Raw genomic sequence first — 13,851 nt, forward strand, 5'->3', positions numbered from 1 at the left:
TTATATAAGTAATTTAAATAGTGATCATTCTTTTAATATTAATTCTTTTAATATATTTCATTTCTTAGTTTGTTTTATGATTTATATATTGTAGATAACTATAAATATAAAAAGAAATAAAAAAAATAACTTTAATTATAATAAAGTATTTGATAAATATTTATCATTTCTCTTTTTTTAAATAGAGGCAAAGATAATTATTCATCGTTATTAGATAAAACAATCCATGTTTTTAATACTATTTCGTAATATTTACTTTCTTTTACACTCATAACTCCTGATTGCATCATTAAACCGGCCATTACCATCAGCTAAATTATCATCATCCTGGTTACGATACGACTCGCCTCGACATTGCCGCTCCCTATAGATAATAAATGCCTTTCTTAGTCAAGATAGTTCCAAGTAATTATCCTTTTCTCAAGGTTCACACTTACCGATACCAAGTGCACGTATCTCTATTCCTATCATTATTACGAATAGAGCTGATGCGGTCAACGAAACTCTCCGGAACATTGTCTATATATAGCTCTTCTGTAAGTAAATTGCTAGCAGCGACTGATCAAACATAGAGATAAGCGCTCAATCTAAGAGAGGAACTCACAGCAGGATCCTGTCTGAATGACGTCGGTTCGGCAGCGGCCTCGGAAACGGGTGTCGTCACACATAAAGACCGTAGCCTCAGCGCGAGCAAAGATAGCTGGGGTTGAAGTGTCGTCCGTAGGGGCAGCGATTATCATTGCGGCAAGTGCCCCTAGGCACGCCAGATTTGATTTCATGAAGCCCATCGTGATTGCAGTGATCGTATAGTTTAATATAGCACTTGTGTAAGAGATATAAACACCTCGGAAGCAGCCTCAGTGAGAAACGGGGTTTAAATACTAAACGACGGCGGCATATCTATCAGCCCTGCTTTCCTATTCTGGCCCATAGAGCCCGCCTGAGTCCAAAGGCTGTTGTATCAACCAGGTTTCCTTGTTCCATGAACCTTTACCATGAAAGTATACCACTAAAGTATGCCTAGGGCTGCGGATCGCCACGGCATCCTTGTCAACGCATGCGACTAATGATGGACAAGTGATCTCTTGAAGGAGCTAGGTTCCCTGCTAGCATATCACTTATTCTTCATGGTACGCTCATAAAGAACCTTGAAAGCCTGTGCTGCGTTCCCAACGACGCAACATCTTTCACACACGTATAGAACCACTTTCGCTCTCTGTAGCAGGGCATGTCAAACACATCTAACAGGACATACAACGCCGGGTGCTTTTACATGCTCGAATGGTATTTGTTGGCTTTTGTAGTTGAAGTTCAGATGAAATTTGATCCCTGAACTTACCTCTGGCGTACCTGCTCTAGACTCGCATTTGAAAACCCAGGCAGGCCAAGCTTGTGTTATTAACATTTTCTGGGGGCGCTCGGCCTTCAAACCAAACAAAACTGGTTTGATGTCGCGCCTCGTCAAAGCAAATGCGTGATCATCTGAGCTAGAGCTTCGTCTTTTAAACCCAAAACCCAAAAAGTGATGCCCATTGGATTTCGCCTAATGAGCACGTGCCTGGGTCGCATTCACGCTCGTCCGTCAATTTCAGCCTATCACTGTGCCAAGTCTTTCGGCTGTTATGTTCTCTGGGTTTTGCATTTAGACTGTATTCCATGTCCCCGCAAATTGGCATAGATGTTAGCTTTGTTTGGCCCTCGACATAACTTCGATGTCCTTTCATCGGACGACCAACATGGTCAGAGCTGCAGACTGATGCTTCCTGCTTTACCAAGCTTCCAATCATATGTCACATTGAATGTTTGGGTGGCTGTGACGGTCCACATCAATTCATAAAGTTCGAGGTATCCTTCCTAAGGCTGCTGTATCTTATTTCGTTATCGTATCTTCCTAGGTTTCCCCTGGTGTTATTTGATGGGTCTACATAGATGGCTCACGCAAACCATCAAGTGAACTCAGGATACTTGATGCTTCCCTCAAGCCTTGCCTGCATGCATTTTACCACTGCACGTCCGTTTGCCTTGGTATGTTGTTGAACTATGACTTGGAGATTGCCTTGGCACCTATAATACAAGACGTAATTTCGATATACGATGTCTTTGTAATAACGAGGAATTTCAGTAAACTAAAACAAAGATTTCCGAGGCTGTCGTAGCTCTGTGCCATCTGAGTCACGTAACAGACGTATGCGAATTGGGCTAGAGTTGACGTTAGGGCATAAATAAGTGAGAAATTTCGTGGTCAAGATGCCTGATAATGGCACAACCGCTCGCCAGTACGTCGTAGTCCTTTGTAATTATCCCTTTATCTCGTCCGTTACAAAAAAAGACCTCGTAATGGGTTGGCAAGACTGACGTCCGCCATGACTTTATCCTGGCGATGTTCAAAGTCAACTTGTCTTTAATGATTTCGCCAATAGAAACATAGCTGAAGTGTCAACACTATTGAACCTAGGGTAGAGATTGACTCAACATCTGCTCTCGAGGCTCTCTCAACTGGAACCTTGAAGAGCAGCGGGATTTCACTTATAAGAGGAGCTACTATTGACTATCGTGGTATGCATCATGGCACTGGCAAGTCAGGTCGCACTTAACAAGTTGTCGATGCTTCCTCGACTAATACTGTTCGTAGGGGGCTGAAACGAATACTGACCGCAAAGTCATGCAGCCCGTCCGCCGCTTGGACAGGGGAGTGTAACACTTCTTATGACAGCCAGCAAGAGTGCAAGATCTAACAGTACCTATGTCTCGAGTAACTAAAGGTATTGTCCAAGCTTCTATTGCTCCAGTAGCTTCATCACATCGGATTCCTTTTACTGATGGTAGATGTCAACGTTCAGCCGACAATGCATATGGTTTGTATGCCTGTCCAGTCTTTGCCTTCCTACTCCGCGGGATTCAATTCATACCTGCTCTCTAGGTTTTCCCCATCACACCACCACCCTGCTTTATTACAAAAATACGATTGCCCTGGGCGCTAGTACAGAGTAACGATGCGGGTGGCATCGGCGTTAAACACCTAGAACAAAAAAACCATAGTTACGGTGGCGCGATGACATAGCGGAAACACTCAGGCTGAAATTAGTCGACTACTGTAACAATTCCCTCCTCTATATATTCTAAACATTTGGGTTCACATGCACACGCGGGAGCTGAGTCTGCTATAGACTTGGAGATGACCTTGAAAACATCCTTTCCTTTCCAGCCTTCCCAGGCTTTCCAGGCGTTCCAGGCTTTCCAGCCATTCTTATCCTTCCTAGCTATCCTGTCTCTTCTTCCCCCGACAAAAGTAAGCTGGTTCTGAAGTAGCTTTCTAATACGAATGAATATAAGACGAAGGAGCGTGTACTCACAGGAGCGCAGCACGCTCTCCTTGCAAGATTCTTAGCGCTCGACTCGCCAACCAAATACCTAGGTTTCTTCTGAGAGAGAATGCATCCATTCAGCGTCCTTTTTGCTCTACTGTAGCAATATCCGTTCGAAGAGGAACTTCCAACAGCCAATTTGAGCCATGCCCCGTAAGCCACTTCTTCCAAGCAAGACTCAAGTTGAGCTATGCTGGCGGAGTCTGGAGAAACTGTGTTCGGCGTAATTGGCGTTTGGGACTGTGGCAAGAGGATGGGAGGCCATTTTTGACGAGGGGGAACTTCAGGAAGTGGGACGGGCGTTTCGGACGTAAGCAGGACGTCCGTCTCGATCCTGGTCGGCACATGCCTTTCGCGTTTGATGAAAGACATATCAGGGTAAGGTAAGGAACGAATGCACTGTGGTCCGAGGTTGACTGTCAGGTCCCGATTGCGATTGACGACGCTTAGAAACTAGGAATAAAGATGGAGTTGAATATGTCGCTCTAAGATTGTAGTTCGCGATTTCGCGTGATGGGCGCGTCCGACAAGAACGCGACTCAAATCGCTGAGATGTGCAGAGTAATTCACATCAGGAAGCCGGCATTGCGATGCTGGTAATTAGGCAGACGAAGTAAACATGTTAAGCTTTGAAAGTGGGAGGGTCGTGTATCCATAATATCCTTGCAAATGATTGCTTCAGTGAAGTAGAATGCGGAACGTAGGGATCTGGAAAACCGCGGGAGCAACCCTGCAATGTCAGGACCTTGTATAAGAACCCCTTTCTGCGTGTCAATAAGAGTAGCCCTGATACTCTAGACTTGGGCGTTCCATCCAGGTTGGTATCCCTAATAGAGAGACTATGAATTCAATCTATCGGAGTCTAGCACTGTGAAGCTTGGAGAAGATGGCAGTCCAGGCTAAATCTATGGGCAGACAGGACGGTCTTATGATAGAAAAACCGACGGTATGGACGGAGCTGTGATCGGGCGCTGTCTATGTACTCCGTGCCTCGGCAGCTAGGCTCGGTCCCTTCCGGCCCCTGCCAGAGCCTGCCAAGCCGCATGATAACGTCGTTAGGTTGGGTCACGATTGACGGCCAGTCAATCAGTCTGGAATTGGATAATGAGGTGCTGGTTGGTGGATGCGTGGACTTGGACTGAGCCTCTGGGGGGTGCGAATACATACCAAGGTACTTGAGAAAGGTGGGGGGGGGGGGCTGGGGTCCTGACTCGTCACGTGCAAAGAGACTTGTGAGGAGAAAATGGAAATTGCCGCCTTTCATGGTTTTCCCCCGCAGGGCAATGGGCCGTTGCTTGGCAGGTCTGGAAGGGCGGCATCGAAAACACCAAACACCTTCACTATACGACAGCACTCTTATCACAGGAGTAATTCTCTTATCAAGGCATTCAGTGCATATGGGGCGGGCTGATCTGGGGTATAATTTAGATTCTCTTTGATTACGGAAGCAGCCGTGAATTATTCCTTTACGGGAATCGCCGGAACAGAAGGGCCCGACCCACCTACCTACCGATCTAACCTGAGGATACCGCTAAGTTCTTCTCCAGCTGCCCAGGTCCCGACTCCCAAGGTGGCAAGGTCCAACAGTCCAAGGATAGGGCTACCTACTAAAACAAAACAAAAATTTTCACGATGCCCTCATTTAGGCAAATGCGGGTCTGCCATGCTCGTGTCAGACACGCTAAGATAAGGGACTCGGAACCCCGTGGTCGTTACTCCGTACCCCTTTGCATTAAGCTAAGACCTACCCTAGGTTGCTTCATCTCAAATCATGAGAGATACAAACTCACTCGCGATTTGATGCTTCTCTTCGAACCCGCACCCCACTGTGCTTCTCACCATCCATGAAGTATTGTCGAGTAGTACAACACTTGCTCGCAGCCTCCGCGTAGTGAGGCGAGTCGCGTCCCATGAGCCCCGCTGCGCATCCGCTGCCACCCTCGAGCAGTCTTCCGCCTTTGCGCACTTTGAACCAGCTTACCGAAGCCGATATCGCCGTCGCCCTACAGAACCTGTCCGTCATCTACTGCCCTTTGGCCGTGTCCGTCGCCTTTCAGCTTACCCCCGAGACACAAAAGTGCGCTCATCATGATTCATCTCTCGCCGACTCTGGCTACGTGTCGGAGACAGACGATGATCATGAAGAGATCAACGGCCTCGACCACCACATAGCCGCTCTCAAGGTCGACGTCTTTGAGCGTAATTGCGCCGAGCGCTGGTTGACTGGCTTCATCGCCAGAGCCGAGACTCTTTCTTGCTTCGAATCCCAGGACGCTTGTCAAAACGCACTGGACCAGGCTTCTTGCGTCCTCGAATCTTTCTTCGCCGCCCCACCGGACGATGATGCCTCGGCCGAGAAGGATCAGGATTACGCACGCGATTTCGCATTCCAACTCTCGCTCCCCAAACCGCCATCAGCAAATGTTCCAGTCACCATCCGACTCAACGACAGGTTGGCGGGTACAAACTCGGCTGACCCGGACGATGTCGGTCTCCAGAGTTGGGGCGCCTCCATTGTCCTGTCGGACATCATGTGTGCCTCGCCAGAGCGCTTTGGTCTTTCCCAACCTCGACTGGGTATCTCCCCACGCATCATTGAACTCGGCGCCGGCACGGGGCTTGTGAGTCTCATGCTCGGCAAAATTCTGCCTCACTTGGGAGCATCTAGTCCGACCATCGTGGCAACTGATTACCACCCAGCTGTGCTTGAGAACTTGCGTGCCAATGTTGCCCTCAACTTCGCGACAGCCAAGCCCGCCCACGTGCAGACCGCCACTCTCGACTGGGCAGCACCTGTCCTGGATGCACCGCTCCATGTCCCTGCCGACATCATCATCGCGACCGACGTCATCTACGCGCCGGAGCACGCTCTCTGGCTGCGTGACTGTGCGACCTGCCTTCTCGCAGATTCTGGCGTGTTCTGGCTCCTCGTCACAGTGCGGCGCAACGGCCGCTTCAACGGCGTCAGCGATAGCGTTGAGTCTGCCTTCACGGCTAGCGACAGCCCCAAGCGGTCAGACGGCAAGAGGCTTGCCATCCTGCAATCAGAAGAACTGCTGAAACGGAGCGGAGTGGGACGAGGGGATGAGAGTGGCTACAAGCTTATCCGAATTGGATGGGCCTACGAATAGACGATGAAATAGATGGGCCTGAGGCGATCAGACGAGACACATGACATTCTCCTCCCATAGACCATAGAGACTACATAGATAGATGATAAACGGACGGAGCGAGCATCATAGACACAGTCGGCGCGGCGAGTGCAAACACATCAGCATAAACCACGGATGTCCGTCCTCGCGTAGAGTATAGATATTATTACATAGATATGCATACATGAACATTGACAAGTCAGTTGCAGTTCACCTACGAAAGCTAGGCTGGCCTGAGGCTTCAGAGTGAGTTTCTTGACGAGGTAACTCAAGCTTGCCTGGCTCTGCGGATCATCTCAATTTCAATTGCATGCAACGATGCCTCTAGTCGAGATTGTTCTTCCCCGGGGCTGATGCCGTGCTGCGGGGTTCGGCCCTTGACCACACCGTCACGCCGGTACCATTGCGAGCAACAACCCCAGACCCATGCCGTACCAAACCAATTCTGACCCATGCACTAAGAGAACCCTGCTAATGACCTGTACCCCATGGAGAACTTCATTCTAAGAACGAGTGCCTGTCCATCACCGCGGACTGGGAGTGGAAATTCGCAGAGCGGCCGCAGCGATCGGGTGCCAGCAAGAGGGGTCCGCATCGGAGCCGGGCCCCCGGACCCAGAAAAAATATTGACGCAGTACTACCTTACTTTACCTTGCCAGACGCGAACGCGTCCCACACGCGATCAACTCATTGACAGCGCAACTTTCCCGCAGCATCCTGCTTGCTCTCCGATCACGACTCCGTTCGTTGCTTGCGTCTGCCCTCAATACTAGAATACAAATTCTTCTCCGCCCGTAGTCATGCCTCGAGGTAGACCCTCGTCGAAGCTTGCGAAGCAAGGTAAGAAGAATTTCCAACTGCTAAAGCCTCTCTGCCTAGCTCTCTCATATCTCCCCATGCGTTCTCAATCCCATCCTATTGCGCCCTCATTGACGCCCAAACCCTCTGGCAGACATTCCCTATGACGCGATCAGCAAAATCGTAGCGCATACCCTTGATCCCGATACCGCGCTCGTGACCCTTACCGTTCTCGCCAAAGGCTCCCGCCTAGATGTTTCCGAATGGGATGTCCAGGAGCATCGACCGACTCTGCTATGCGACTACTGGGCCAACTTTCCGGGCAAGACGCGCCAAGACGTTCTAGGAATCGGAGAGCTTTACCATCCCTTCCGTCTGCTACGCCATCGTCGTGTTCGGGGCCAATGGCAAGTACTCGTGCAATGGCTTGGATATACGAGTGAGGGAGAGGATCTTTCTTGGGAGCCAGTCGCGAAAATGCGCGCCGATGCGCCGGACGTGTTAACAGACTACTGCGGGTACGTAAATGATGAGAGTGTAAACGCTGCGCTACTTGGACCCATGGCGCGAGGGGATGCAAATGGCGAGGAAAAGGGTCAATCAAGTGAGACCAAGCCTCAAGTCACAACTCCTGCCGCCGCAAGATCCTCAGTGAAGAGGAAGAGGGACAGTCTGGTCGAGCCGTCTGAAATGCCCAGCGAGAAACGACGACGCTGTAAGTCCTTCCTGTTCCCAACCGACGATGGTTGATCAATCCTGGGCTGACTCGAAGCATAGCATCCAGACATGAATCAACACCAACCACAAAAGCTCCCCTGCCCAGATCCTCGACGTCGGCATCCAAGCGAAGACAATCGAAAATCCCCCATGACGATCCTCAGTCGCTATCAACCCCGAGAGCAACTGTTTCGATCCGGAAGCAATCCAAGATACCGACCGATGATAGCAAGAATGCCGGCGCAGCTCCTGCACCATCACAATCTCTGCCCCGGCGGAAGAATACGCGAGAAACCTCTATTGAGCCCGCAGCATCTCTCGACGCTGAGCGCCTGAGCCCTGCAGACGTCCCCCGCACAATGCTGTGGTTCATGGACGACTTCACTGTGGGCGATATGCAGAAAGTCTGCCGCTTCATCGACGAGCACTGCACGGGAAAATTGCGTCTGCCTCTGTACAGTGGTGGCGACTGGGACGGGAAGGCTGCTAGCGGCAGATGGGAGGATGTTTTCATGGTGAGCCCGCTTGGACGGTTGGGCAGGTATGACAATGAGGATGAGAAGGAAGAGTGATTGGAATCACTCTTTGGCAATGCCTGCAGAGGCAAGCAATTTCCCGGCATTTCCAGCGATTGGGCTGGCAATCAATCCATGTGTTCCAGGGGGGTGGGGAGCACTTGCGTGTTGAATAAGTCGCAGCCGCCTCGACCACTTTCAAGGAACAAGATCGGCAGCGTAGAGAAGGATAAGCTAGCTGTCCGTTGGCTGTTCACAAAGTTTCTGCAAACTTCCACTTCTATTCTCGTCATCCACTTCTCGTTGTGCAATCCTCCGTCGTGCCACCAGTGTTCACGATGACAAAGTAGTTGAGCGTCCTGTGCTTGTGCGGCAATCAGGAGATGAGTTGTTCACCAAACGCCATGGACCAGGTTTCTGCTTGCGTATGAACAGAGTGGTAGTGCGCTTCAGATCTTCTGGCAGAGCATCGAGCTTTCAGCACTTTGCTTGCGCTGGCAGTCATGCGCAGCTTCACCTCCGCAGTGGCTGACGGCACAGTAAGAATTCCTTCACCAAGAACAGCAATGCGTAGGATGGCGTCAACCATGCCATTGCGCCACCATGCCAACTCGGACAAAGCAATAGGCTCTGGAGGTGTGCATCGGAGTACCCAGCTCACTGGGCGGTTGGAAGAGTTTTCTTCACCGGGGCTAGCGCTTGTTTGCCTACCGACCTTAACCGCCCTATGGGCTGATGAAAGATATCAAGGTTGACTTTGTGTTGGTTTGAAGGATGCAGAACCCGGCTAGCCTGTGGATTTCTGAGCCAGCATTGGCTCTCAAAGCGGTAATTCTCCAGTGGCTGTTCAGGAAAAAAGGAGGACATGACTTCGTGATGTACTTCTGGCGCCTTATTGAAGCATCTCCATTCTACTGAATAGCCTGGAATGACAAACATCTGAACCGACATTTACATTTGAGTGGATTTCAAATGAAACAGCATGTTTTCTCGCTTTCTGTATGGTGATACATTCACTCCAAACAGGCATTTGCCGCAAATGCGTTTGCCCTGATTAAGATGGCAACAGTAAGACCAAAATGCTTGGATCTGGTCCGAGTTAGGTATATATATGTTCTAGCTAGGTTTACTCCTAGCCAAGTTTTGAGCAAGGTCTTGCCGAAACGAACCGTTCTTGATTCATTCATCACCACCAGATCTCATTCACTTGAATCTACAAAATGACCGAAGTCGCCGCCTCGAAGAAATTTGCATTACTTGCCACGGGCGGCACCATCGGAACTAAGGCCAATAACCCTGATGATATAGACTACGGCTCTATGGGACACGGTGAATATGTCTCAGCCAATAAACTCTGTGAGGAGACCCGGGTCAATGAAGTCGCAAGAAAGCTCGGTGTGGAAATCGACCCCGAGGACTTTGAAACCATTGATAGCACTGCAATCACTTCCAAAATTTGGAGCAATGTTGGTCAAAAGTGCGAGATGTTGTCTGAAAACGAAAATATCAAGGCTATCATCATCACCCATGGAACAGCAAGCCTTGAGGAGACTGCATTCGCCCTGTCTATGGTTCTGAAACTGAATATTCCAGTCATCATCACTGGGTCCATGAGCCCATTGAATGGAACATTCTCAGATGCACCGGCCAATCTCGTCGCCGCGTTCCACGTGGCTGCTTGTATGTGCGAACATAAATACAAGGGGGTTTTGGTGGTGTTGAACAACGAAATACATCTACCCCGTTTTGTCACGAAAACTCACACCCAGAATCACGACGCCTTCAAGTCACCAAATTCCAAGTCCATCGGTCGTATTATCAAGGGCGAAGTCGAATTCGACGAGCTCATGCAGCCAAAGCTTCCCGCAAATCTTGGATTCACTGTCCAAATGCTCGCCAACTCTCCGCGCGTCGACATAGTGTGCAGCTACGTGGGTGCTGATAGCGTGGGCATCAACGCGTATGTCAAGGCTGGAGCAAGGGGGATCATATCCATGGGTTTTGCGCCTGGACTAGGAACACCGGCAGAGAAAGAGGGGCTTGATGTTGCCATAAAGGGTGGCTGTGTGGTGGTTCAGTCGGTACGAGTTCTATCTGGGGAGGTGACTGACAGTGAAGACCACAAGAAGATGGGCATCATTGCTGGGAACAACCTCAGCCCCTGGATAGCGAGAATCGTTGTCCAACTTGCGATTAGTAAGAGCGACAAGACTAAAGAGGATGTCAAAGACATACTCTGTAAGGCGTTCAGCAACCTTTAGTTTGCTTTCAGGAGATTCATGCCGAGCTACGAAATGACACTCTTGGTCTCATGCTACACCTGTATCAAGAGGATTTCTTTCGGAATAAAGCCTTAATAGAGCGATCTATTCAAGCCATAGTTAACGGGACAACCCGCAGTTACTCATTCTTATTGACTATATAAATATAACAGGGGCCATCAATTGACACTAATGTTCAATAATCACGTGCGATTCTCCCATGCCAAGCAGTAGATGACAAGACTCGAGTATCGGAATCACGGTGCCTGACAGCTGAGGTGGCTAACAGAAAACAGATAGATATGTGCTGCGAAACATAAATTCTGAACCTTCTTCAACTTCAATTGAAGATATCTCTTGAACAATGGCAATGCCATAAGGACAAGGCACTTCCCTCTCGCCTAATTTTTCTTGGCATCTGCTGTTAGTGAATGAGTGAGCCTACCACCAAATTACTAACAGCCGAAAACTCTTCACCTCCCCTTGCCGGAGCCCGCATCCGCGATGGCCTCACAGCCGCCGTCGGGCACCGGACTGATGTCGGCCGACCAAGCCGACCCCGAACCAGGCTCCGGGACACCTCCGGAGCCGAACCCCACCTCAAGAGCTAAGCGACGCCGCGACGCCGAGGCACAGCCGACCCGGCCCAGCCTAACGGGAAGCCAGCTTGATGCCACCACCGACGCCCCTACCTCGGCCGAGGGGCCCGCAGCCTCTACCGCATCTGCTCCGAGCGGATCTGCCACAGGGTCCGTCTTGACAGCCCTTGCAGAAGAAGCTAGACAGTACGAGGCACGGAAAGACGTCTTTCTGACCATTGCACGGTCCGTCGACAGCGTTGTCGCCAGCTTTGACGGTTCTAGAAAGCAGATCGCGAAAGAAGCCACTGCCTATGTCATTCAAACCCTCAAGAGACTGATCAATCACGAGACAAGCCCAATAGCGGCCCGGAGTTGGGCGGCTGTCGTCGCACCGATGGCGGGCAACACCACTGCGGCGACCCGGAGCGGCCAGAGCTGCCAGAGCTCTGCCCGCCCGAAGGCCACACTCCCCGCCGAGGATCAGCCGCAGGCGCAGCCGAAGGAGGACCTCCGCATCTTTGCCCGCGTCCCGGAAGAAAGCTTAGCGGCCGCTCGGAAGATCGCACCGTTCGCCGTACGACAGATCGTCTGTAAGGCCGTTGGCCTGGGGCTAGCGGACCTTCCCCACGTCTACCATATCAGCACAGGTTACTCTCTGAAGCCGCGAAACAAGCAAATACAGGAAAGACTACTTACAAGTAAGGCAAAGCTGGCGGAATGCCTCGGCGCCCACCAAGTCGAGACGCCTATCAAGTGGCACACATACGTTGTGCCGCGATGCCCAACAAAACTACACAGCATTGGCGGGGACGTCCTGGACCCAGCCACACTCGTTGAAGATGAGGTCTTCGCACAGACAGGACAGAAGCCTGTCCTTGCTCGACCGTCCCGCCTTGGGCCCAACCCAGTCACGAACGAAATATCTTGGCTCATATCATTCACATCAGAGGTCACGCCCTTCAGGCTCTTCAACCAAAGCGGCAGATCTCTGCCCATCAAAAAACGAAGGACGCTCATCCGACATGACCCCGGCTGCCAGGGCTACCACGCCAACCGGTTCTGCGGACGACGACCGACTTGCAGCAACTGCGGAAGACCTTCCGACTCACACGAAACGGGACCTTGCATGGCCAGGCCCCAGTGTCCCAACTGCTGCGGCCCCTTCCAAGCCGGCCACACAGACTGCCCAGCGAGGCCCTCGGTCGTAAACGGCGTCGTCTCCCTTCCCGGTCGAAAGGAGCGGGCTCGGATCCGGAAGGCCGGCCAGAAAGCATCGGACACTCTGTACAAGGCTACTCGATCCGACAGTAGCCAGGAGGCGGCAGGCGTCCCTACCTCCACCAGCCAGAACCAGCAACCCGGCGCCAAGCGCGCGCGCACGAGAACGCCCTCCGCAAGCTCGATCGTTTGCCTCGGTGACGGAAGCACTGACAGCAGCAGCATGGATGAAGACGAGGCGGACGAAGGCGAAGGCGAAGACTCCCCCGACAACACCTCCATCGACCGTCCCGTGCTACCCATGCCAAGCAGGAGCCAACGGGCAGCACAGAAGCCAAACTACAACGTCGCGAATGCCTACACCCACCTCGAACTCGACTCGGAGACGTAAGCCGAGAGCGGCGACCCCACGGATGCTACGCGTTGCGCAGGGCAACGTCGGAAAGATCTCCCCGGCGCACACGGCTTTCCTGCAGCTCTGCTGGGAGGCTCAGATAGATGTGGTCCTCGTCCAGGAACCCTGGACGGGCTGGAAGGACGGAAACGTGCAACTGAACACGCACCCGGGTTTCGACTCTTTCGTCCCGGTCGACTTCTGGGACAGCGAAGGAACCAGACCAAGAGTATTGACCTACACACGCAAAGGGATAGGGATGACGGTGGAGCAGCAGAGGCCTGTCCACACGAGAGACGTACTGTGGCTGGTGGTCGACAAAACGACGACTATCGTCAACGTGTACAGACAACCCCGCGACCCCACAGCCGCACAACAGGGATACTGCTAGAACTCAAACCCCCGGAGCGAGCTTTGATCGCGGGTGACTTCAACGCGCATCACTACTCTTGGGAGCCCGGGACGAGGAACGGGAACCGGGGAGATGACATTGCAGGCTGGGCAGACGGCCACAATCTCTCTCTTATCAGCGAAGTTGGGGTGGCAACCCAGGATTGCGGACATGTCCTGGACCTGGCTTTCTCTAATATCCCTTTTGCGCACGCGCAGGTCAGCCCACAGCTACACCCGGGAGCTGACCACGAGGCCATCGTGGCCGTCATACCACTATTCAAACGCCCAGTGTCACAGGGAGAGGGCCACCCGCAGCCACGGCCACTGTCAGTGCCCGACTCGGCGCTGCCTCGGCTGAGAGACCTGATCGAAGGGGGGCTAGCTGCGATGCCCAATCTGGGGGATCAACCTACTCCGGAAGACCTGGACGGGCAGGCAAGTCACATCGTCGAGCTCT

General features: G+C 51.8%; 5 protein-coding genes across 5 annotated transcripts; 3 read left to right on the plus strand and 2 right to left on the minus strand.

Annotated features, from left to right (window-relative positions):
- Nucleotides 1-252: 252 nt before the first annotated feature.
- Nucleotides 253-788, minus strand: BDZ83DRAFT_595418 (uncharacterized protein; the record flags this gene model as incomplete). The annotated part of the gene is made up of 3 exons (XM_060506792.1): nucleotides 253-364; nucleotides 438-519; nucleotides 605-788. 3 exons carry the CDS (start codon nucleotides 786-788, stop codon nucleotides 253-255), a joined length of 378 nt encoding a protein of 125 aa, XP_060357229.1.
- A 2,272-nt stretch (nucleotides 789-3,060) lies between these two features.
- On the minus strand, nucleotides 3,061-3,982 carry BDZ83DRAFT_240136 (uncharacterized protein). Its single transcript, XM_060501867.1, has one exon. The coding sequence runs from the start codon at nucleotides 3,735-3,737 to the stop codon at nucleotides 3,261-3,263; it is 477 nt and encodes a 158-aa protein (XP_060357230.1). The 5' UTR covers nucleotides 3,738-3,982; the 3' UTR covers nucleotides 3,061-3,260.
- Nucleotides 3,983-5,275: 1,293 nt separating this feature from the next.
- On the plus strand, nucleotides 5,276-6,496 carry BDZ83DRAFT_595411 (methyltransferase; the record flags this gene model as incomplete). The annotated part of the gene is made up of 1 exon (XM_060506791.1): nucleotides 5,276-6,496. One exon carries the CDS (start codon nucleotides 5,276-5,278, stop codon nucleotides 6,494-6,496), a length of 1,221 nt encoding a protein of 406 aa, XP_060357231.1.
- Nucleotides 6,497-7,317: 821 nt separating this feature from the next.
- Nucleotides 7,318-8,604, plus strand: BDZ83DRAFT_758943 (uncharacterized protein; the record flags this gene model as incomplete). Its single annotated transcript, XM_060515114.1, has 3 exons — nucleotides 7,318-7,357; nucleotides 7,470-8,030; nucleotides 8,093-8,604. 3 exons carry the CDS (start codon nucleotides 7,318-7,320, stop codon nucleotides 8,602-8,604), a joined length of 1,113 nt encoding a protein of 370 aa, XP_060357232.1.
- A 1,100-nt stretch (nucleotides 8,605-9,704) lies between these two features.
- Nucleotides 9,705-10,983, plus strand: BDZ83DRAFT_714321 (L-asparaginase, type II). The gene has a single exon (XM_060511652.1). The coding sequence runs from the start codon at nucleotides 9,768-9,770 to the stop codon at nucleotides 10,806-10,808; it is 1,041 nt and encodes a 346-aa protein (XP_060357233.1). The 5' UTR covers nucleotides 9,705-9,767; the 3' UTR covers nucleotides 10,809-10,983.
- Nucleotides 10,984-13,851: the final 2,868 nt, after the last annotated feature.

Source organism: Colletotrichum acutatum (genome assembly GCF_030867785.1).
Source record: "Colletotrichum acutatum strain CBS 112980 chromosome Unknown BDZ83scaffold_291, whole genome shotgun sequence".
In the NCBI taxonomy this organism is placed as follows: domain Eukaryota; kingdom Fungi; phylum Ascomycota; class Sordariomycetes; order Glomerellales; family Glomerellaceae; genus Colletotrichum; species Colletotrichum acutatum.

Coding starts and splice junctions, on each gene's coding strand:
- BDZ83DRAFT_714321 (XM_060511652.1), top strand. CDS start 9,768: ATGACCGAAGTCGCCGCCTCGAAGAAATTTGCATTACTTGCCACGGGC.
- BDZ83DRAFT_240136 (XM_060501867.1), bottom strand. CDS start 3,737: ATGTCTTTCATCAAACGCGAAAGGCATGTGCCGACCAGGATCGAGACG.